Here is a 21,341-nt window from a genome sequence, read left to right as displayed (position 1 = left end):
ACCCCGCGGGGGTGCTGACCATCGCCCTGCCCGTCCCCGTCATCGTCTCCAACTTCAACTACTTCTACCACCGGGAGACAGAAGGTGAGGAGCAAGCCCAGTACATGCACGTGGGGAGCTGCCAGCACCTCTCGTCCAGCGAGGAGATGAGGAAGGCTCGCAGCAATTCCACCCTCAGCAAGTCCGAGTACATGGTGATCGAGGAAGGGGGGATCAACCACAGTGCATTCAAACAGGCTGCCTTTAAGACAGGCAACTGCACAACCACAAACAATCCCAACTGTGTGAACATCAAAAAGATCTTTACGGATGTTTAAAAGAAACAAAAAAAACCAAACGAACGGCAACAAGACCTGAGGATGCAGTAAAAATAACAATAATGAATAATAACACTACTAATGCAAAGTGACTGTGTACTCGGTGTTGTGTGGAACATGCACCATCGTCGGTCTGTCTGCGCCCTCGGTTTTATACCTTTATTTTTTTAGATCCTTCCTTTCTAAAGATTCCCCCCCCCCAAAAAAAAAAAGGATTTAAAATGCTCCGGAGAAGACGGCGAAAGGGTGGAGAGGAGGAAGATGGAGACAAAACACTCCCTGATGAAACAGGTGTTTGTTCTGCAACGTGTGGCAGGGCTGCTTTTGTTTCCTTGGGTTTGGGGACCTCTCGCTTTGCTCCCCAATCTCCCCCCCCCTTCCCCAAAGGCAGTGTGTGGCCGATTTCCCTTCCATCACATAAACCCACTTGTTGGATTAACAGCCCCGGATTGGGTGGGGAGAGGAGGAAAAACATGTTGCAGAGAGTGCTGGAAGGGGGGGTTGGGAGGAAACGAGCATTTAATTTTGCAGACAGTCTCTGTTACCACATTGTTAAATGATGCTTCAGGTCGAACCATGTGGTGTGCCAGCGCGGGCACAGGTTCCCCTTGCCCCCCATCAGATCGTTTATGAGACTCCAGTCTGGTTAGAGACTGGATGTGATCAATGCTGATTTAAATAGGGGGAAAAAAAACCCCCAACCCTATTTTTTTTATAGCCTTAATTCCCTTCCCCTGTGACCCTATGGCATTATTTCCTCCACGGTTTGGGGCTGTGTGGGGAAGGGGGAGGCGAAGGGCAGAATGGAGCCGTTTTGGGAGCCGGGGTGCGCGGGGAGCGGTGCCGGCATGGACCTGGGGATGCAGGACCTGAGATGGGCTCCTGGCCGTGGCTCTGCACCCTCAGACCCGCCCAGCTGGAGACAAAGGGGAGCCTTCCTTGGGATTTTTTTTTGTGTGTGTGTGTGTTCGGGAGAGATGCAGCCACTTATCACAAGAAGATTAAAGCGGCGAACACGCCTTCCAGCGGAAGTCACCGATTCGGACCGGAGCGATGCAGTTGCCATGGCGACCCTGGTTTCCTGGGAAACCCCCAAAGGTTGTCATGGCATCCCTTCTCCCATCCCCCTTGGTCCTCGCTCTTCCCAAAAAACAAAACAAAACAAAACAAAACAAAAACCTTTCCAGATGGTTCCAGCCCCGACCACCCGCAGGACACCGCAGGGGACCCATCCTGGCACCCAGGGCCACGTCCCCCCTGTGCCATCCCCCGGTGCCCAGCGCCCGTAGGCAACAAGCACACCCCAAACCCACCTCTCCCTCATGGAGGAGCTCACACCTTGGCGTTGAAATTTGGGGATGGAGGCTCAGCCCGCACACAGGAGCGTCTGCTCCGTCGAGAACGACCCCGCGCTCCCCCTGCCACCCCCAAAGCTGGCGGCTCCCCCAGACCCAGCAGGAGACCCCGGCAGCTTTTGGAAACAAGGGGGATACAGCTGTAAAGAGCAGGAGTGAAAAGTCACCAAAACCCTGCTGGAAAAAGACACCACCTTCGTCCTTCTGCGTGCTCCAGGGGCCCCGGGACATCCGATGGGATCAGGTGAGCTCCGCACGGGGTAGAGTTTAATCACATCATAATTTGGGGCCAGAATCCCATTTGGAGGGCCAAGCCTCGTGTTTTCTGCTGCTGAGGTGTAGTTTTCTAAGCTAAAACTCAGCTCTCAGCTATTTTTGTGCACTTCAGGGACAGCAGAATAACACCCGGTAGCTCCTCTGCTTATATTTGCTTTTCACTTGGCTTTTTCATTCTGTGCATAGGACAACCCTGCTGCCTTTTTTATTTTTTTAGCTGGATTTCTTCAATTCTTTGCTAAAAAGGTTATTTGCAGTGGTTTAATGCTTCTGTCCAAGCCAAACCATCGAGGCAGGCTGAAGGCAGGGCCTGGCTGCTCAGCCTCAAGCGCCCTGGCTCCAGCTCTGCTTTGTTTTGCTGGGTTTGGAGATAAATCAAACCAGATTCCTTCAAGGTCGTGAACTGCCCAGGGATGCTTTTAAATACCCCCTACGACAAAGAGAGATTTGCCCCCAGCCTGCCCAGGTCAAACCTTTCCTGAGTGTGTGGAGAGGGGGATTTGCCCCATGCTGAAATTGGAGTGTAGCTGGGATTTTACCCTGACTGAAAAGGCTCAGGACAATTTGTAACCCTCCCCTCAGCCCCAGTCAATAGAACCCTTTTAATCAAGAAAAACATCACAACAGCTTCTTGGCTCAAGGCATGCGACAGCTTCATTGGAGCTCCCAACGGTGACATTGGAGTGTCACCAGCTGAGGAGCTGCCAAATGATCTTTATTAGGGGGCTGCAGGTGACAAACCTTGTCCCAGGCAACTGGGATCCCTTGTCTGGGATAACTGGGAACCCCCCAGCGTGCCTTTTCCCCAGCAGGCTGCAGTGTCATTCCTGCCTACGAGCTCTCCCTTTTTATCAGTCTTAAAACTTTCCCTCACGCCTGTTCCTAAAAGAAGGATTTGGGTTTAAAAGCAGTGGAAACAGTCCCACCCGGGGAGGCTGTGGAGGAGTTTTGTGTCGCCGTTATCCCCGTGGCAGCTGCACGGGGCACGGAAACCACACGTCCTCCTGGAAATGGCACAGCACCATTTTCGGTTTCTCTGTTGTCTAAAATAAGCAGAGAGCTTGCAGGTCGTTGGTTTGCTTTCCTGACTGCTCCCTGCCTTGGTTGGTAGGGGCTGAATAGTTTCAAATAGATTTTGATGACGGTAAAAGATGCTTTTAGCAGGATCTGTTGCAGCAGGACAAAGGGGGAAGGGTTTGAAACTGAAAGAGGGAGATTGAGACTAGAGAGAAGGAAGAAATTGTTGCTGCTGAGGGTGTTGAGCCCCTGGCCCAGGCTGCCCAGAGAGGTGGTCACTGCCCCATCCCTGGAACCATCCCAGGGGAGGTTGGCCGGGGCTCTGAGCACCCTGCTCTAGCTGGGGATGTCCCTGATCAGGGCCGGGGGTTGGGCTGGATGAGCTGTAAAGGTCCCTTCCCACCCAAACCAGGCTGTGACTCTGTGCCGTGTGGGAGAGGTGGAGAGGAAACCACTTCATCCAGTCCCGAATGGTATTGCTGAAAAACACCAAAGCCCTGCTGCTCTGCCTTTAAGAGACATCTAAAAAACTGTCAGTGGGAAACCAGGGATATCCTTTCAGTGCTCTGCCCCTTTTCTCTCTGCCTCTCCCCTCCGTGCTGTCTCGTTGGGTGCTGCTCAGAGAGAGGAACCCTCCCTGCTACCGCACGCTCTGGCGGCTTCTCCTCTCCTGGCTGCCACACGTTGTGCCAGGAACTGGAGAGATCCCCCAGCGACTGCTCTCTTTGCAGCCAGCTGCTGATTTAACTTCCTTTCCTCTCTTGCAATGTGCCTCTTATTAGGACTTAGGACTATTCTAACAGTCCCCGGGGAGTTAAAGATGAGCCTCAGCCTTTGCCGCGCGTTGGACTCGACTGCTCCTAATGTGCTTAGAGGAGGCAGCATGAGGGGATTAGCATTAGCAGAGCTGCCTGCTGCCTGGCTGCCTGCTGTGGAGCCTTCCAAGGCGAGGCGAAGGGCTTGCCTAGGCTCAGCTTATTGCATTAAAGAGAGGAAAGTGCATTACTGAAAGCTGCTGGCTGACATTTAAGATCGCACAGAAAGGGAGCAGGGGAAAGGCTCCATCCCGAGGGGGTGCCTGGTGTGGACTCCCCCCCAGCTTGTGGACGACGTGTGTGGCGTGGCAGGGATGCTCTCTGAGATGTCCTCCTCCTCCTCCTCACCTGTCCTTTGTACCTGTCATCTGGGAGACAACGTGCCACTGCTGGCAGAAGGGTGGGAGCAGGGCTGGGAGCAGGCAGCTCCTGCCCCGGGGATGCCATCCTGGGAGACCGTAGCTGCCTCCCCAGATGCTTTATATGTTCTGCTGATGTAGGGGCACTGGGTGATGCAGAGCCTTGTACAGCCTCCTGCCTCCTTTCCTGGGTTTTTTTCCCTCTGCTTGTATTTTAGGACCTGTTCCCTTCCCCTGTTTCAGCCCTGGATGCCACCTCAAAACCCATCCTTGGTAGAGGGGGAGCAGGGGACAGGCAGCAACCCTAACCCTGGTCCCTCCACTTGGTACTTTGATACCATCACCTTTTTCTCCTGCTTATTTGCCCCTTTTTTGGGGGTGTGTTTTCAGGCCTGAGCTCTCCTGAAAACGTTCTGTTGTTCTCCAGCACAATAGATGCCCTTCAGGTGCTTGGGGTGGCCGGAGGAGCAGCTCAGTATCCATCCCACCCCACGTGTGGACACAAACAAGGGCTGGAGGTATCTCTTTCCTCCAGGAGGGTTAAATTTCTTCCCAGGTAATTGTTCCTGCTCTATCACTTGACAAAAGAATCAGGTTTTGTTTTTAACCCCCGTTTAGGGACAGTTAAGCAGAGGCAAAGGGTGGACAAGGAGCTTCTCCAGCAGAAGGGAAGGAGGCAATCTGGAGCTCATGGCTGGGAAGGACTCAGTCCTGGCAGGGCTGTAGTGCAGGGTGAGGGTCTCTTGCAGTGCTTGGTATGCAGGGAGAGCATTCTGCAGAGAATCTGTTTCATTGTGTAGTTTGGAGCCCTCTTCCTGCCAAGCTTTTAAAATATGCATATCTTGGTGAGAGCACAGGGAGGTTCCCATCGCAGCCTGATGCAAGGCAGGGCCTTTGTGTTGCATTTTGAGGTGCTCTAGCCAGTGATTTTGGGGCAGGCTGCAAACCTGCCAGTGCAGAGAGACAAATAGGATTCAGATGTGACTCCTTGTGCCCTTCGGCCTCGAGGGCTTCGTGTACCAGGAAGGAGATCTCAGAGCACCAGCACCCTCGTGCAAAGGCACTCGTGTGGGTGATGGGGGCAGGGAGCAGGGACGTTCTGTAGGTTCCCATCCCTGCTGGGCATCCCTTCTCTAGCAGGTTTTGGCTTCACACACATGGGACTGGCATGAGGAGGGGGGTCCAGCCCTGCCCTGGGGCAGAGCCATCCCGTGGTGAGGGGCACGTTTGCTGCCTCAGAGCACCCCCAGCCCCCTCCCAGCAGCATCTGGCTCTTGCTCCAGCTGAAGCTCTCCCGGCTCTGCTGTGGTTGAGCCCGGGACACAATCGAGACCTTTTACTCCCCAACTTGGCTCCCCAGACAGGAAAATGAGTAATGGTGACTCTGTCAGAGCGATATTCATCCACCTGACAGGGTGTGTGGTGGCAGCTTTGTGCTGGGAAGGCATCAGGGCTCCTGCTTTTTGTCACTGGCAACACCAAATTCCATTTTTTCCTCATGAGAACCATCGTCCATGCAGGACAGGGCTGTGTGCAGGGTCCCACCCTACCCTTGTAGCCCCACTGCAGGCAAAACTCTGCCAAAACCACCCAGAAAACATCCCCTATAACCTCTATGAGCTTTTCCTTCCACAAATAAGGTGCTGCTTTAGGAGCTGCAGGGTCTGTCTGTGTCTCAGCACCACTCAGAGCCAGAGTTTCCAGCCCTGGGGACGCTGTGCAGCAGGGCAGGGAAACCTTCACACACCAGCCTCCCCCCAGGGCACCCTCAAGTTTCTCCTCCTTATGAACCAGGACACGCTCAAGTAAATGAAAACCCATCTCCTTTCTCTTTCAGCTTGTCACTCGAGTTAGGAGCAGCTAAAATACTTCCTGCTCGTTGGTCTTCTCCTACTCATACCAGGAATAGTCTTGTACCGAGACCCACCCCCGGCTCAGCGCTGCAGACTGCTGGGTTCGTGTAGGAATGATTCATTTCCTTCAGACTCACAATTCAGATGCTTTTCGGAAGCACGTTTAAGCTCTGCTACATCTGCTGCTGTTCTGCAGTTGTTGAGCTTCGTTTGTAGCCTCTTGAACACAGCCTGGGTGGGAATTCATGGTTGGGATGGTGCAGCTCGCTCGGCTGGCTTGGCAAGTGGCTCCCTCTGCTCTCCCTGGAGAGGATGCTGAGTGCAGCCCCATTTATTCTGATGCTGACCAGCACCAGCTGCTTTGCTTGGCTTCCTCCAAAGCAGCATCAGGGATAGATAGGGAAAATCCTTTGGGGTTGTGTCCTTGTTTGATTGGTGGAGAAGCGCCGAGGGCTCAGGGCTGCTGGCAGCAGGGTCTGTGCTCGGGGGCTTGCTCTGCTGGGAGGCTAAAGGTTGTGACAGAGCATGGCCAGGAGGAGCACAGGCTTTGCAACGTGGGGTTTTGTGTTTGCAGGGAGGTGTATTTGCTGTGTGCCTGGGTTGCAGTGGAGGAGCTGGGTGCAGTGCAGGGTGCTGGGCAATGCTGTGCACTCAGGGGGGTTTGGGTCCTTAGCCCGTGACAATGTGCATCCCTGCACCCCAGACCTGCAGGGTGGGAGCACTGAGGGGTTTGCTGGGGGTTTGCTGTGACCTACTGCCTGACTTTGGGAGGGTCAGTTCCTCCAGGCCTCAGTTTCCCCATCTGTAGGTGACACTGAGCAGCTTTGTTAAGTGTTTGCCATGAAACTGGAAGGAAGAGGCAGTTGTGAAACACAGAGCAAGAGGTAAAGGATCCTCTGAAGGCTGTTTGGAGTTCAGCTTTCCTGAAGCTTGCAGAGCCTGTAGAGCCTCCCCCTGACACCCCATTAACTGCAGATTTGCCCCCCCAGCTGGAGGGAAGCCTAGACTTTCACCCAGCTCCCCAGGGACACCAGCTCTGCCCCTTAACCATGCTCCTGGCCTGTGATTTCTTCACTCTGCATCTTTGCACTTGTTTTTCCATCCTCATGGCATTCTTCTCCTGAAATCTCTGTGCATTTACAATCAAAATCCCTCTTCTCCCTCCTCACTGGCCTCTGCTTGGGCTGCCACCGTGGGTCTATAAAGATTCAAACCTCAAGCTGTTGCAACAGGTCAAAAATGAGACGTAAGAAGTTTGGGCTTAAAATGAACCTGCCTGCTGCAAATCTGAGCTTGCAGGAGGGATGTGGAAGGAGTTTGCTGTGACCTGGCTGTAGCACTGCAGCCTAGAAGGGTTTCCTGCCTCTCTGCATGCCTTGGGGCAGGCTGGCAGCCAGTGCTCCTGCCTGAATGATATTCAGAAACCTCCGAGTTGAAGGAGGAAATTTTCCTTCTGCAGCATCCGCAACAAGCCTGGGCTGCTCCCTCCCACAGCTGGAAACCTGTCAGCAAGGGCTCTCCAGCCCTGGTTGCAACATGCTCTGAGAAAACAAAGCCTGCAGAAGGAGAGGCAAACCAGGGAAGGTGACCTGGGTTCAGCTGGTTTTCAGGCTTCTGGCATCTCCTAGGAATTGGCTTCATTGCTTCATTTTCTTCCCCTCAGAGGAGAGCATTACACAAGCACTTACCTTTATCAGCCAGACGTGGAACTTAGTAAGAAGAGAGATCAAGTTAATGTGATAAGACGTTTTCCCTAACCCTGCCTTGATTGGCTTCAATTATATCTTCCTCTTTAATTGTGTATTCAGGCTCTCAGCCATTCCAACATCGTGTATGGGAGCAGTGACAGATGGCCAGACCCATCAGCTTTGTTTATCCCTTAAAAAACTGGCCCAACAGGAGCTATTTTCCATTCCTCTGGATTTTCACCAGGTCCAGGGCTCAAGAAATCCTCAATACTTGCAGTCTCACAAGCTGCTTCACCAGCTCCAAATGCTTGGACAGAAGTGATTTGGCTTGACCAGCTTAAAACCAGCTAATTTTTGTGGCTGCTGGTTAATGTCCTCTGCTTCTCTTGGAGTGGAGAGGATTTCATCACCCCCGTATGATGGGAAGACATCTGGATCCCTTCAGGAGCTGGAGCAGAGATATCTCCTGGATGCTCCTGACTTCTCACTCCCACTGCTGCTCTTGCTGAATTGGGTGAAATAACGTCATCGTTACGCTGGGGATTTGGGGGTTCTTCCAGCAAGGGTACAGCCTGAAAAGGCACCAGGGTTCCTCAAAGCACTGGCTCAGCTTGAGAAAACTGTTATTTACCACTTAATCTGCAAAGCCCCAACTCTGCCATCCCTTCCTTGGCCAAACCAGTGGCATTTCCAGGGCTGTGCTGGGCTGAAGGTGCTCTTTGGGGTTTAGTTGTGTCATACTCCAGCAATGCTTGAGCATCCCAACACTCTGACCATGGCTTTGCAAAATATCAGGGGCCTTTCCCTGCTGGCAGGTGGGAGGTGGGTGTAATCCCCCCCAGCAAGCCCAGTCCACTAAAGCCTAAACCCCAGTGAGCTTTAAGCCCACGGATAGTCCTTCTGGCACTTCAGGAGGAGCTGGTGCTTAAATAATGGGTGGTCTGAGACCTTTGCAAAGAGCACTGAGCCCCTCTGGTAGCTGATTTTTCCCTGAGTGCCACGCTGCCCTGCAGGGGGATCTCTGTGGGAAATCCCACCTCTCTCCTTCCTCTGCCTGCTTTTAGCATCCCTGCACCATCACCCCTGCAGCATCCAGGCAACAGCTCCCATCCTCCTCCATGCATGGATCCTATCCCCTCTGGCCCATCTCCATCCTGACTCTCCCTTTGGGGAAAAACAGGCTCATTTTGGGGGGATGAGCTGCACCCAGGCAGGTCCTAGTGCTTTAGGCTGGGATTTGAATCGTGACTCTGGATCCTTCCTACTTTTGTCTTATCACTGTCTGCTAATGAAGCATCCAGCTCACATAATCTGATTGGGTGGTAGCACTCATTAGTGGGCACCACACACTGGTTTTAATATTGTTAATGAACCCCACTATAGGAAGCTTTACTAATTCCCTCTGGAAAATTCATCGTGCAAGGGCCAGGATTTGGGTGTGGGACTCCTGCTGGCTCAGGCAGGGATCAAACCCTTGGGAAATTTGGCTGTGCCCTATCCACAGGCAGGTGCAGGAGGTGGGATGCTCCAGTTGCCAGGGTGTGAACTAAGGGCAGAGCCAATGATTCCTGAAATCAAGAGGGATATAAGCAGTTGCATGAATTCTGTGGGAATTTCAGGATCTTAAAGACAGAGCAGAGCATCTCAGTGTATTGAAACAGGAGCCAGGCTGAGTCCCCTCATGCTGCAGGGCTTCAGAGCTGGCTCCTTGCAGTCCCAGCTGCATTCACACACTCCAGAGGCTCAGCAGCTCTGGCACCACAGGGCTTGGGGGATTTATTTTTGCCTTTTGCTAGAAATCTCCATCCCCACATCAAAACAGGGGCTCTGGTTCAAGCTCTGAGGAGGTGACCCCACGGTCGGAGCGCTGGGTGTGGGGTCAGCCCCAGCTCCTGCCATCCCCACTCACAGATTTATAAGATCAATGTGTTAATATCATGGGAATCATATCGGGGCAGAACAAACCCAGCTTGATTAAGATCAAAACACGCTGAGGAAAATCTCCTTTGCGCTAATTATGCTGGATTTGGAACATGCCATTAGTGTGAGATAATAGTTAATAACCAGAATATATTTAATGAGTCTTTTTTCTATCTTTAGCTCACTTCAGACTGTGTTGCATTTAGTCCATTAAACGATTTTAATTAGCAAATTTCCCCTTTTTTTTTTGTTGTTTATGGGGAATGGAGCTGTGGAGTTGTCAGAGGGGACCAACGTGCAGCATCTCTGCCTCTTTGCCTTGGACAAAAAAAACCCCAAACCCTGTTGCTTGTTTCCCAACCCAGGCTGTGCATAAAAGTGCTTCTTTCCTCTGCCCCACAGATAAAGGAAGAAGTTTTAAAATGAAGACCTTCAGGACAGCGTTGAGGAATAAAAAGTCTCCAAGGATAGGCAGAGATCACAGACACGACGACTGCTGCTGCTGTGGACCCGACCAACAGAGGGTCTGTCCTCCCCAGGGGAACCCATTTCAGAGGTCATCAATAGCTGTGAAATATTTGCCACGTTTTCTGTGTTTCCTAAACAAGTGCATTAGGGAGGAGGGAAGATCTTTGCAGCCCGAAGATTATCTTCAAACCATGTGCAATATAAAGAGATTGGACAAAGCCAGGAAAAAGGAGGAGGGGAGATGGATGTTGTTTGGATATTATTTTGGTCTTTTTTTTTCTTTATTGAGAAAAATATCTCTTGAAAGATGAGGCAACTAGAAAGGAAACGTTAACCAGAGCTGCTGATAAGCAGCCCAAGTGTTTTGCTCGGGGTGGGAGGGAGATGGGGGAAATTCTGTTGCTCTCACTGTTCCCTGTCAAAGGCCAGGGGCTGTTTTAACTTCTGGCATGTGAATAATTTCCGTTCAGTTTTCCTGATTTTCATGTAAATGCTCTTTATAAGTAGGTATGTGCTGGACCAAAGGCTGTGATTTAAAGACCTTATTAAGGAAGTAACATCTCTGCTGACGCTGAGGGAAATGGTGTCAAAGAGTCAACAAGTTGTGCCTTGCTTCCAGAATCACTCCCTGAGAAACTAAAGAAAAATCAGATTTCCAGGAGTGGAAAAGATACAAAACTCTGCAGCTGGGGAGACCTTCTGGTGATCTTCCAGTACTTCAAAGGGCCTGTCAGAAAGCTGGGGAGGGATGTTTGAGCAGGGACTGTTGGGACAGGACGAGGGGGATGGTTTGAAACTAAAAGAGGGAGATTGAGACTGAAGATAAGGAAGAAATTGTTGGTGCTGAGGGTGGTGAGCCCCTGGCCCAGGCTGCCCAGAGAGGTGGTCGCTGCCCCATCCCTGGAACCATCCCAGGGGAGGTTGGCCGGGGCTCTGAGCACCCTGCTCTAGCTGGGGATGTCCCTGCTCAGGGCAGGGGGTTGGACTGGGTGAGCTTGAAAGGTCCCTTCCCACCCAAAGCATTTCATGATTCTATGTTTTCCTAGAACCATATGATTAAATATTATCCAAGTGAAAAGGGATAAATGGTCTGCAAGGCATAAATGCAAACAGCAAAGGGGTTGATGGTCTCTCCTGCCCCTGGGGCCCTGATCTTGCCCCAGCCTCATCCACCTCCACATGCTGCCTCTCTCCCAGCTTTGAGACTAAAACCCTCCCAGCACAAACTCCAGGAGGAGCAAGGCACTAGCTGCAACAGCATTGGACTTCTGGCTGAAAAGAATATCCGTGGGACTCGGGTGAGCAGGGGACCCTCCGTGTCTGCATGGCAATAACTCACCAGGGGTGGCTCAGGGAATGGCAGGGTGGACTGCAGCAAGAGCAGAGAGCTGGAGCTGGCTCCACAGCAGAGGATGCTCAGCAGGAGGGAACAGGAGACATCAGGCCTGTGGAGCAGACTCTTGAATTCATGCTGCTGATTGCCTTGGTTCTGTGTCCAAGGATGAGCCTTGAGGTCCCCACCAGGTCCCTGGGAAGTGGAGCAAGGACCACTCTGCCTGGAGAGCAGCACCAAAACCTGGATCTTGCACCAACAGGGTTATTTACCTGCATTTCAAACCAGAGCCTGGGCAGGAGATGGGGAACATCCCAGGAGACACGTGTGGAATGCAAATAAACACCCTGCCTGGAGGAAAGGCTCTGAAATGGGAAAACCTGAGGGAATATTCATGGCAAAGCAACCAGCAGGCTGCACCTCCTGTCTCTCCTTGCACAAGAGCTCTGAGGATGAGTGAGACCCAAGCAGGTTTCTGAGCTCTCGTTGGGGCTGGGATTGCTCTGGACCTGTCTGAGGTTCCGCAGAAGTTGTCCTCCTTCCTGCCTGGCCAAGCACACAACCTTCAGCTGAAATTAGGGTTGAGAAATTCCCTTAACGTCGAGGAAACAATGTGGAGCTTAAAGGGATGTGTTGGCTTTGCTGAGGTCACGTTTATTTTGTTCAGTGTTTGGAAATGGAGAGTTTCTTGGCTTGAATTCCTCCTGTCATGGCATTGGTGATGGAGACCTGGTTCATGGGAATGGGGCTTGGGGGTCTCTGGGGCTCTGCATTGGTGCAGGCTGAGGAGAATGGGCTGAGATGGTGAGAAAAGAAACAAAAGTCAAAAAAAATCAGCAGCTTGAGTCAAAGCTGTGTGCTCACCTTGGGGAATGAAGAGCAAATATGGATCTGGCCCTTAGCTGGATGTTGCTCCTTGGGCCTGTTTGCATTTATTCCCAGCATGGTAAGAAACCCTGTGCCTGCTGGAGCCATGGATAGAGGAATTAGAAGGGGCTGGAGCTGCTGGCACCTGGTTTTATCAGTTTCTGCAGCACGAGGTGCAGAGGGAGATGGGCTGGGGACCAGGACTGCTGGAGGAGCTTGAGGAGCAGGACCCTGAGCCCATGGAGATGAGCTGGAGGCCCAGGGGCTCAGCAGAGGGACGTGGGGAGTCCCAGGGGGAAGGACCCCATGGTGTGAAATCAGTCTGGTGTGAAAGCTGCCTGCAGCAGGAAGCTGGTGGGAGTGGTGGCTCTCAGGAACCTCCCATTTGGTCACGTCCTGCCCTGCAACAGGCCCCTGGTGGGGCAGGGAGGGGCAGATCCTCCGTGGGGTCCTCCAGCAAATTGCTCTGGTAGTGAATCCCTGGGGATCTGGCAGGACCTGCTCTGAGGTGGGTCTGCAGATCTCATTGCCTCCTGGCCAGCCGTGTCCCAGCGTGGCACAGCCAAAACCCACCTGCCAGGCACCCCTCCTCCTGTGCTCCTCACCACCCCAGGCTGTCTCACTCTGCAGCTCCCCAGCCCCAAAATCAGAATCCCAGCCTGGTTTGGGTGGGAAGGGGCCTTTCAAGCTCATCTGGTCCAACCCCCTGCCCTGAGCAGGGACATCCCCAGCTAGAGAAGGTTGCTCAGACCATAAGAAGTCTGAAACCTTCAAGAGACCTTCAGAAGACCTCTTAAAAAAGACCATACAGCATCCCCAGTGTTTGAGGAGTGAGGGCTGAGCCTGTTTCCATCACTGGGAACACCAAATAGAGCAGTGGTGACTTCCCCATTGCCATGGGTGGAGCTGCTGGCAGGCTGGGGGAGATGAGGCTGGGTTGTTTTGGGAGATCTCCCCTCCAAAACTGCTGAGGGGCTGCAAAATCCATTTGTTTGCAGCCTTCCCTGGAGCACGACGGGTTCGTCCCGTGCTCTTGAGGCTGCAGAGGGGATTGAACACAACCTTCAACGACTCCAAAATCTCAAGGGACTGACCCAGAAAGCACTTTTCTACCATGCTGCAGGTTTTGGGCTGCAAACAGCCAAAGTGGCCACCTCAGGTCTGAGCCAGGGTGTCCCCCAAGCCCTGCAGACAGCCCTGGGTTGCCCTCAGAGCGACGGGCACGTTAACTGGGGGAGAGCTGCTCTCTTGGATTGCCACACAGACCTGGATCTTGGGAAGCCCTGGTCCCAAAGGGGTTCAATTTAGTTTCTTTTGGAACATGATCTAGTAGCCCTTAAAACGGGGGATAGAATGTATCCGTACTAAAGTGATTTTTATTTTCCAAGAGCTTTTTTTATGGTGTGTGTGTGTGTAACATAATGATACCTCATCTGCTTCCCACAGCTGCTTGGGTCAAGCCTCTGGTGCGGCTCAAAGCGCCTCCTTTGACGAGCAAAGCGATGGGAAAGCCCCAGATCCCTTCACCCCTTGAGGTCAGAGGGGATCCCAGGGTCCCATTCCTGGAGCAGAGCTCAGCCCGTGGCCAAACCCACCCCATGGACATCTCCCACTGATGATGACCTTGCCAAATCTGGAGCTCTCCTCGCTGTGGTACGTGCCGGCCTCGGCGCCGTCGCTCCGTGCTCTTGGGTTTCTGCCCCTTGGTTGCTCAGCCAGCTAATTGTTTGTGTGCTTTTTTGAAGCAATCAAGAGTTTGATAGTCTTTAACTGTCAGTCTGGTGTATTCATCTGTGTTGCCACGACTCTGACTCCAGCCTGGTGTGTTTTGGAGATAACCATGGTACTGTCTGGTGTGGGGGGCTGGGTTGGGCAAGGGAAGGCAAAGCAAAAATGTATCCAGTCGATTAAAAAGAAACCCAACTAAAAAAAAAGAGAGGGATTTAATGCTGGCTGACATCATGAGGAGATCCAAAAAATAGCCTGCATTGATTCCCATAATCATCAGCCCTTGGACGCAGCCTGGGGGGCAGGCAGGAAAAGCTGATTGAGGGATTGAGGATCCACAGAGCCACTTGTTCTGAGAATTAGTTTTAAGAAGGCAGGAAAATCAGAAAGCCAAACAGCTCCTGAGGTGTTGAAGGGCACTAAGGAAGGCTTGGTGGGCAGAGTAGATGGGATGGGGTTAGTGGTGTGGCTGGAGAAGGCTTCCAGAGACAGTGCACCACAGAGTGCTCTGCTCATCCTGTTGGATTTGGGGGAAAAGTGAGGAATCCTGCAGTCCCAGCCTGGCCTCAGCCTCTTTCTGCAGGTGCTGGTGAGAAAACTCACGATTTTAACATCTCAAAACCAGCCTTGGAGCACCCCAGAGGGTGCAGAGGGCTTGAATTACACACACCCCCCGAGACCTTTTCTGAGGCAGATGTTCACATGCTGTTATTGCTACTGAACCCTTCTAAAATGAGGGAATTTCTGGCATTTTTCTGCCCTAAAAAGCCTGGGGAGCTGGAGAGTTCCCCACTCTGATCTTCTTTCTGTTGCATGGAGTTAGGTGGAAAGTTGTCCCCTGAGCTGAGACCAAAGCCAAGTATCAGCCCTGGGTGAATTCAGTTACCCAGCCCTATAATCCTCCTATTTTCATCCACCAGCCTCTGATACAGGTAAATTACATTTCTTTTTCCCATTTTTTGATGCTTTCTTCAAGATGACACAATCAGTTCATCTTTAAAATGAATGGCCTGAGATGCTCTTGTCACTGACTGGTGTTTTCCATAACACATCCTCTCTCCAGCCACTGCAGGGAGTTAGTGCCTAGACACTCCTGGATAATGCATCACATCCTATAGGATGATTTTGGAGCAGGCCAATTTATCTGGCAACACACAAGTCATTGACAGAGCTGGGCTTGCAAATCCAAGGGGATGAAGAGGAGAGGTAGCCAGGGAATTGTGAACCAGGGCCTGGCAGAGGGCAGTTTGAGCACCAAATGATGTGTTGGCTGCTGTGCCCTTGGGCTGCTGCTGGAAATGGGACTGGATTATTCAAATCACTCAGGTCTTGCAGGGAAATCACCTTCACTGCTGAAGGCCAGACACCCCCACGGCTGATTTTAGCATCTCTCAAGGACAACGAGCTCTCAGTTCATCCCCTAAGCTCCCGAAATGGTGCAAACAGAGGACGTTGCATCGACCATCAGCCTCCCATGTGGGAGCAGCTCGTGGATCTTAATTCCCCACCCTGTACTATGCAATTTTCCCTTCCTGGGATGGAGGGGGCTGGATATCATTTTGACTTTGCTTTCCCTGGTGGGCGTGCTCAGCCGGGGGCCACCGAGATGCTCCTGGAGTGTCTCAGCTGGGCACATCCCCGGGGGCAAACATTGCCTGGGGAAATCCAGTGTGACTAAAGCCTCCTCTGCAAGAAGGCCAAATCCTGCCTCATCAGGCAGGTGCCATTTTGGTAGAGCTCAGTCTTGTTAGCCCCAACTTCATCTCAAACTCTGGTTTTGCCCGTGAGCTGTGTGGCAGTTGTTTCAACTTGTCCTTTTGATACCAGCCTGATGCTAAAAGAAGCTGCTGCATCCCATCGTCCTGGTGACCTCCACCGTGGTGTGGGCCTCGTGTTCAGTGACTGGTCAAAAACAAAAGTGATTTTTCCTTTTCTTTTTTCTTTCTTTGGTTGTGTGATTTTTTTACCTGATGTCGGATTTATTTTTTTAATTGTATTTTTTCTTCATTAGAACTGGAAACTGTTATTTCATACGCCAAGGTCAATAAAATGGCTGAAACATGCAGCACGTGGAGTCTGAAACGGGGTGGAGGGATGAGAAGGGGGAGGTTTGAGCTGCAAGAGACCGTGGCCAAATAATGTTTGAGCATTTTTCAGGCTACCAGTTGTCTTAAAAAGATTGAACATGGGACTGGAGAAAGAAATGGGGATTTACAAGGCACGTTGAATCCACAGCAGCTGTAACTGCACTCCCTCAGCTTTTCAGGGAGCAAGAGCAGCTTGCTGGAGAATTTTTGCAGATGGAATTTAAAAAGCAAGATGCACGTTCCTGCTCTGGGGGAAAGCTGGAGATGGGGAAGTGAGAGGAGTCGTGGCTCAGCCCAAACCCCAGCTGGGATTCGGGGTGAGCCCAGGGAGGTGCAGGGAAGGTGGGGGCTGGTTCAGGCTCAAAGGGGACCCCTAAGTGATGAATTATTAGAGATGGGACTCAAGTGGCTTCAACCTCCAATCCAAGTGGTGCTGTGCTGTGTCCTGGGACCACAGGGCTCGGGCTCCTGCAAGGGGGGGTTGTTTTAGCAGTCCCTCAGCCAGGAGCACAGACTTCTTATTCCAAGTGACTTGGGGATTTTTGGAAATCTCTTTCCTACCACTCAAATCCAGGGAGAAACCCGTGTGGTTTCTTCTCTTGTTGCTCTCCAGGTTTGCTGTGAGCAGCAGGTCTGCTGGGCAGGGTGAGCTGGGTGGTGGATGACCCATAATGAGCACAACGAACTTCAGCACAATTATTTCCAGATTCCCTCAGAGTGGCTGTACTGGCTGGGACCAAACTAGATCCAGTGCTGGTGGCAGAGGCAGATTTGAGGCTGGGAGGAGGGAACCTCTCTGCTCCAGGGGTGCTCAGAGCTGAAGTGGATTTTAGCAGCTCGTGGTGTTTCTCTCTTTGCCGTGACCTCGATTTCTCTATCAGCTCCTCTGAGGGTTGTGGTGCCTCCAGCTGCAGGTTTCAGTTGACTTGTGGTTAACTGGGGAGGTGATTAAGCATCCCTGACAAACAGGATGTCACGAAGTGTGAGATGCAGAGGATGGTGTGAAGCCATCGGCCAAAACCAGCCCTGGAGGAAGGACGAGGGCCCTGGCTGGAACATCTCACCTGGGTTTGCTTGAAGAGCAACAGAAGACACCTTCCACAGCACCACTGAGGAGTGGAGGGTGATGTTCACACACCCCACCCACCACTCACAGCACCCAGGCAGACTCCAGAAGCTCTGCAGAGTTTCCAGCCCATCCTTGGGGTGAAAAACACACGCAGAAGAGATGGCACCGAAGAGTTGCAGAGGGGCTGGACGTGGTCAGTGCCCACAGCTCAGCTCTCCCAGCCTGGATTTTGTTTATCAGCTTGTTGGGTTTGGGAGGGAGGAGCTGAGGAGCACAGAGGCTGCAGGATGTAGGTCAGGGATGGAGGATCCCTCATGTGTCACCTCCAGGGGCTGCAAACGCCAGCGGGTGGGTGTAACAGAGTGGAGAGGGTTTGGAGCTCACACAGAGCAAGCACTGCTGCTGCTTGGGTTTGCCAGGTAGAAATTTGGCTTAAATTAAGGCTCTGGAGGAGCTTGGCTGCTGAGGGGTGGTTTCTGCTGTCCTCCTGGCGTGGGCATCCCCACGTGAGGACCGTGTGGCTGCAGCTGCCTCCAGATGGGTGCACAGTAAATCCTCCTCTTGCTGCCTAAAAATCTGCTGCTGGGAGATCTCCCCAGGTGCCATTTCCTTCTCGTGCCATGAAGAGTTACTGAGCAGTCCTTCCCTACTCAGCACCTCAGCACCACGCAGGATTTTCATGACCTGGGTTGTGTCCCTCTTTCCAAGCCACAGCATCCAGCTCTTCCCAGTGTGACTTCTCCAGAGTGCTGCAAGAGGGGCTCCTCCAGCTCGGGGTCAGGCTCCTGCTGGGTGTTTCCTTCCTTCCAAACCTGCCCCCCTTGCTGAGGAGGCCTCAGATTAGGTACTTCTCCTCCTGTCTTGTGAACAGATGTTGGTATCCAAAAGGATCTGCCTTGTGTCCCTCTTTCCAAGCCACAGCATCCAGCTCTTCCCAGTGTGACTTCTCCAGAGTGCTGCAAGAGGGGCTCCTCCAGCTCGGGGTCAGGCTCCTGCTGGTTGTTTCCTCCCTCCCAAACTCTTGCTAAGGAGGCCTCAGATTAGATACTTCTCCTCCTGTCTTGTGAATAGATGTTGGTACCCAAAAGGATCTTCCTTTCTAGTCCAACTAGTGAGGTACAACATCCAGGGAGGTGGTTGAGGCCCCATCCCTGGGGGTCTTTAAGGCCAGGCTGGAGGAGGCTCTGGGCAGCCTGATCTAGTGGGAGGTGTCCCTGCTCATGGCAGAGGGGTTGGAACTGGGGGATCCTTGTGGTCCCTTCCAGCCCTGACAGATTCTGATCTGTTTTAGCAGAGGACTTTAGAGCCCTAATGGCTCAATGGTTGGACTTGATGATCTTGGAGGTCTCTTCCAACCTAAAGGATTCTATGATTCTATGATCCTTCTGCAAGGGTCGTTGGCCACCCCTCTGCTGTGGGATTCACCCAGGGGGCAGCTGAGGTGCTCGTTTTCCCCCTGCAAATCTCCTTTACTAGACACCATCCTGGTCCTGGCCACTTGCAACTCCTCATTTTATGGACATACTCTCCAATTTCATCTGTTGGGCTTCAGGTTTAGGTCCTCACCATGCTCACCTTCAGGCAGCACCCATGCTGAGGGTTTTGGCAGCGTGTCTGTGTTTGGGAGGGGTGGAAGGAGACTCCAGCTCCTGCTCTTTCTGGTGGACATTACCCTGTGAGCTGATTTAGGCACCAGTGTGAAGATGTGCACCAGGGAGCACAGCTCGGATGAAGATACCAACAAATGAACGTCACAAAGCAAGGAGGGACAGAGGGGACCATGCTCTCTGCCTGTCCCAGGTGGTGGCCACCATCTCACGTGGCTTTCTCAGCTCCCCTTGGACAACCCCAAGGGGCTGAGCAGGAGCTGACGGGCACAGAGCTCCCGAGCTCTGCTCAGGGCTGTGTGGGTCTGCTCAGGGCTCTGTCCCCTCAGGAGAGGAAATATTCCCTCAGCTCCACGGGGTTGTGGAATCACAGGGGATGCTCAAAGGTGGTGGTTTCCAAAGGCTCAGCCCTCAGAGCAGTGGGATTTTTGGATGCTCTCAGGACCTTCCTGCAGAACAGAAGCATTTCCTTGCTACCCTGATGTTTCCACACCCCCATGGGAATTAGGCACAGATTAAGGGAACCACCAGGATGGGGATCACAGACCCAAGCAGGGGCTAAAGGGAGGTGCCCTGGCATTGCCCCCAGCCGTGGGGGTGCTGCCAGCTCCCATGGGTGCTGGTGCTGGTGCTGGTGGCAGCCCCAGTGGGTGCTGCAGGGCTGGGAAAGCCTGAGCTGGGAGCAAAGGGTGGGGAGGGGGAGAAGGGGAAGCCAGAGCTAAAAATAGCTGGTTTGGAACGAAAGGGATGCAAACCTCTTTGAAGAAATGAGGGGAGAAGGGGGGGGTTGCCATGGAAACGGGGAAATCTCGTCCCAAAAGAGGGGGTGGGGGATGCAGGAGTAGTAAACACGGCAGGGGAGTGATGCTGAGGTCCCCCGGGCAGCCGGGGGAGGGGCTGCCTGGAGCCCGTGGGGAGCAGACCCCCACGTAGGGGCATGTCCCCCCCTGCCCCCCACCCCTGCCACTCACTGCTGTCACCTGCCCGAGTCCAGAGCTCCTGGGGATGTGTTTGCAGGGCCAGGTCAGTGTCACCACCACGGGGCATCTCCAGCTGCCCCCAGCACCCGGGCAGCGGGGGCAAAAGGATGAATTTCCTCCAAACCCTTTGAGAAAATCCACCCAATCTTGGTCTTGTCTTCCAGGGAATTCCCCCCGTGGCACGGCTCTTTCGAGGGGGGACCCTGCAGAGAAAGGAGCCAGCACTGGGCAGAAAATTTGGGGCTCTTGGCTGCAGGGTGAGGGCACCCGGGGCCTCGTGGCAAGGTCAGAGGCCAAGCTGGAGAGGGCTGGCAGGGCACTCAGTGTGGCACGGCTCCCAGCCTGGCACAGCCCACGGTTTGGCACAGCTCTCAAGCTGACGTGCCCCATATTTTGACACAGCCCATGGTTTGGCAGGGCTCACGACCTGCTGTGCCCCATAGTTTGGCACATGGCACGGTTTGGCACGTCTCACAGCCTGGCACAGCCCCTGGTCTGGCACAGCCAAGGGGCTGGCACGCCCCACAGCTTGGCCCAGCCCAGGATTTGGCCCCGGGGCTGGGTGTCTGTGCTGTGCCAGGCAGTGCCATCTCGTGGCTGAAGCTGCCACGGTGCCACCGTGCCCAGGCTGCCATCCTGCCCGTGTCCCCAAGGGGAAGGTGCTGCCCACCCCCAGCATCCCCGCTGGTGGCATCTCCTCGCTGCAGCAGCTCCACGTGGGAGGGAGGGAGGGCAGAGGCAAATCACCCTCTCAAGCCTCTTCCTCCCCGGTTCTTTGCAGTCCTGCTGCTCCTCAGGGTGGGGAGAACATCTGGGAGGTGGGAACATCTGGGAGGTGGGAACATCTCACCCCTTTCTTGGGGTCACATCTGACCTCCAGCAGCTCTTGGCCCCCACCCAGCACCAGCAGACACTGGGGCTGAGACCCACAGGGTCCAAAAATAGCCTCTGTGGGGCTGCTTGTCCCTTTTGTGCTGTGATGGGGGACGCTGTCCCCCTGGTCACTGCCTGTGTGGGGGACTGGCCCCAGCTCTGGTGGCTGACAGGAGCTGTGCTCTGTCGTGGCCGTGCACAGGGGACCCTGAGGTCACCCAACCTCCCCCCCAAGGCAAAGGTGATCTGCCTACAGGTGCTGGCTGTCCCTGCATCCAAACCCATCCAAAAACTGGAGGTTTCTCCCCTGTCCCCTTAGCCTTCTTCTCCCTAAGCTCAACAACCATGAGAGTCAGTTTTAAATGAATCTGTTATTTTATTAGGAAAAAAAAAACCTTGGAAAATTAACCTTGCAGACAGGTGATATTTGGTGGTTTCCCTTGGGCTGTGATGTGCCTCCCAGGGACCAGGAGATCTTCCCAGGGACCTGAATATCTTCCTAGGGACCACAAAATCTTCCCAGGGACCTGGAGATCTTCTCGGGGACCAGGAGATCTTCCCAGGGACCTGGAGATCTCCTTGGGGGCCAGGAGATCCTCCCAAGGACCAGGAGCCCTGCCCGGGTCCTGCAGAGCCCAGCACTTTTTCCTCTGCTCCTCCTCCCCTGCATCACCATGGGCACGGCCCTGAGGCTGCCCCCATCTCCTGGGCAGGAGGAGCTGCTGCGAC

General features: G+C 53.4%; 1 protein-coding gene across 1 annotated transcript in view; it reads left to right on the top strand.

Annotated features, from left to right (window-relative positions):
• The window catches only part of LOC103781913 (potassium voltage-gated channel subfamily A member 3-like), a gene marked incomplete at its 5' end in the record, with an annotated part of 1,265 nt that extends 948 nt beyond the window's left edge, over positions 1-317 (top strand). The window contains one exon of the mRNA XM_008949641.1: positions 1-317. Within this exon, the coding sequence (XP_008947889.1) occupies positions 1-317 (317 nt within the window).
• Between the last annotated feature and the right edge of the window lie 21,024 nt (positions 318-21,341).

Source organism: Merops nubicus, unplaced genomic scaffold (assembly GCF_000691845.1).
Source record: "Merops nubicus isolate BGI_N331 unplaced genomic scaffold, ASM69184v1 scaffold28881, whole genome shotgun sequence".
Classification (NCBI taxonomy): domain Eukaryota; kingdom Metazoa; phylum Chordata; class Aves; order Coraciiformes; family Meropidae; genus Merops; species Merops nubicus.
Note: the sequence above shows the minus strand (reverse complement) of the source record. Positions and strands in the feature narration are given on the sequence as shown.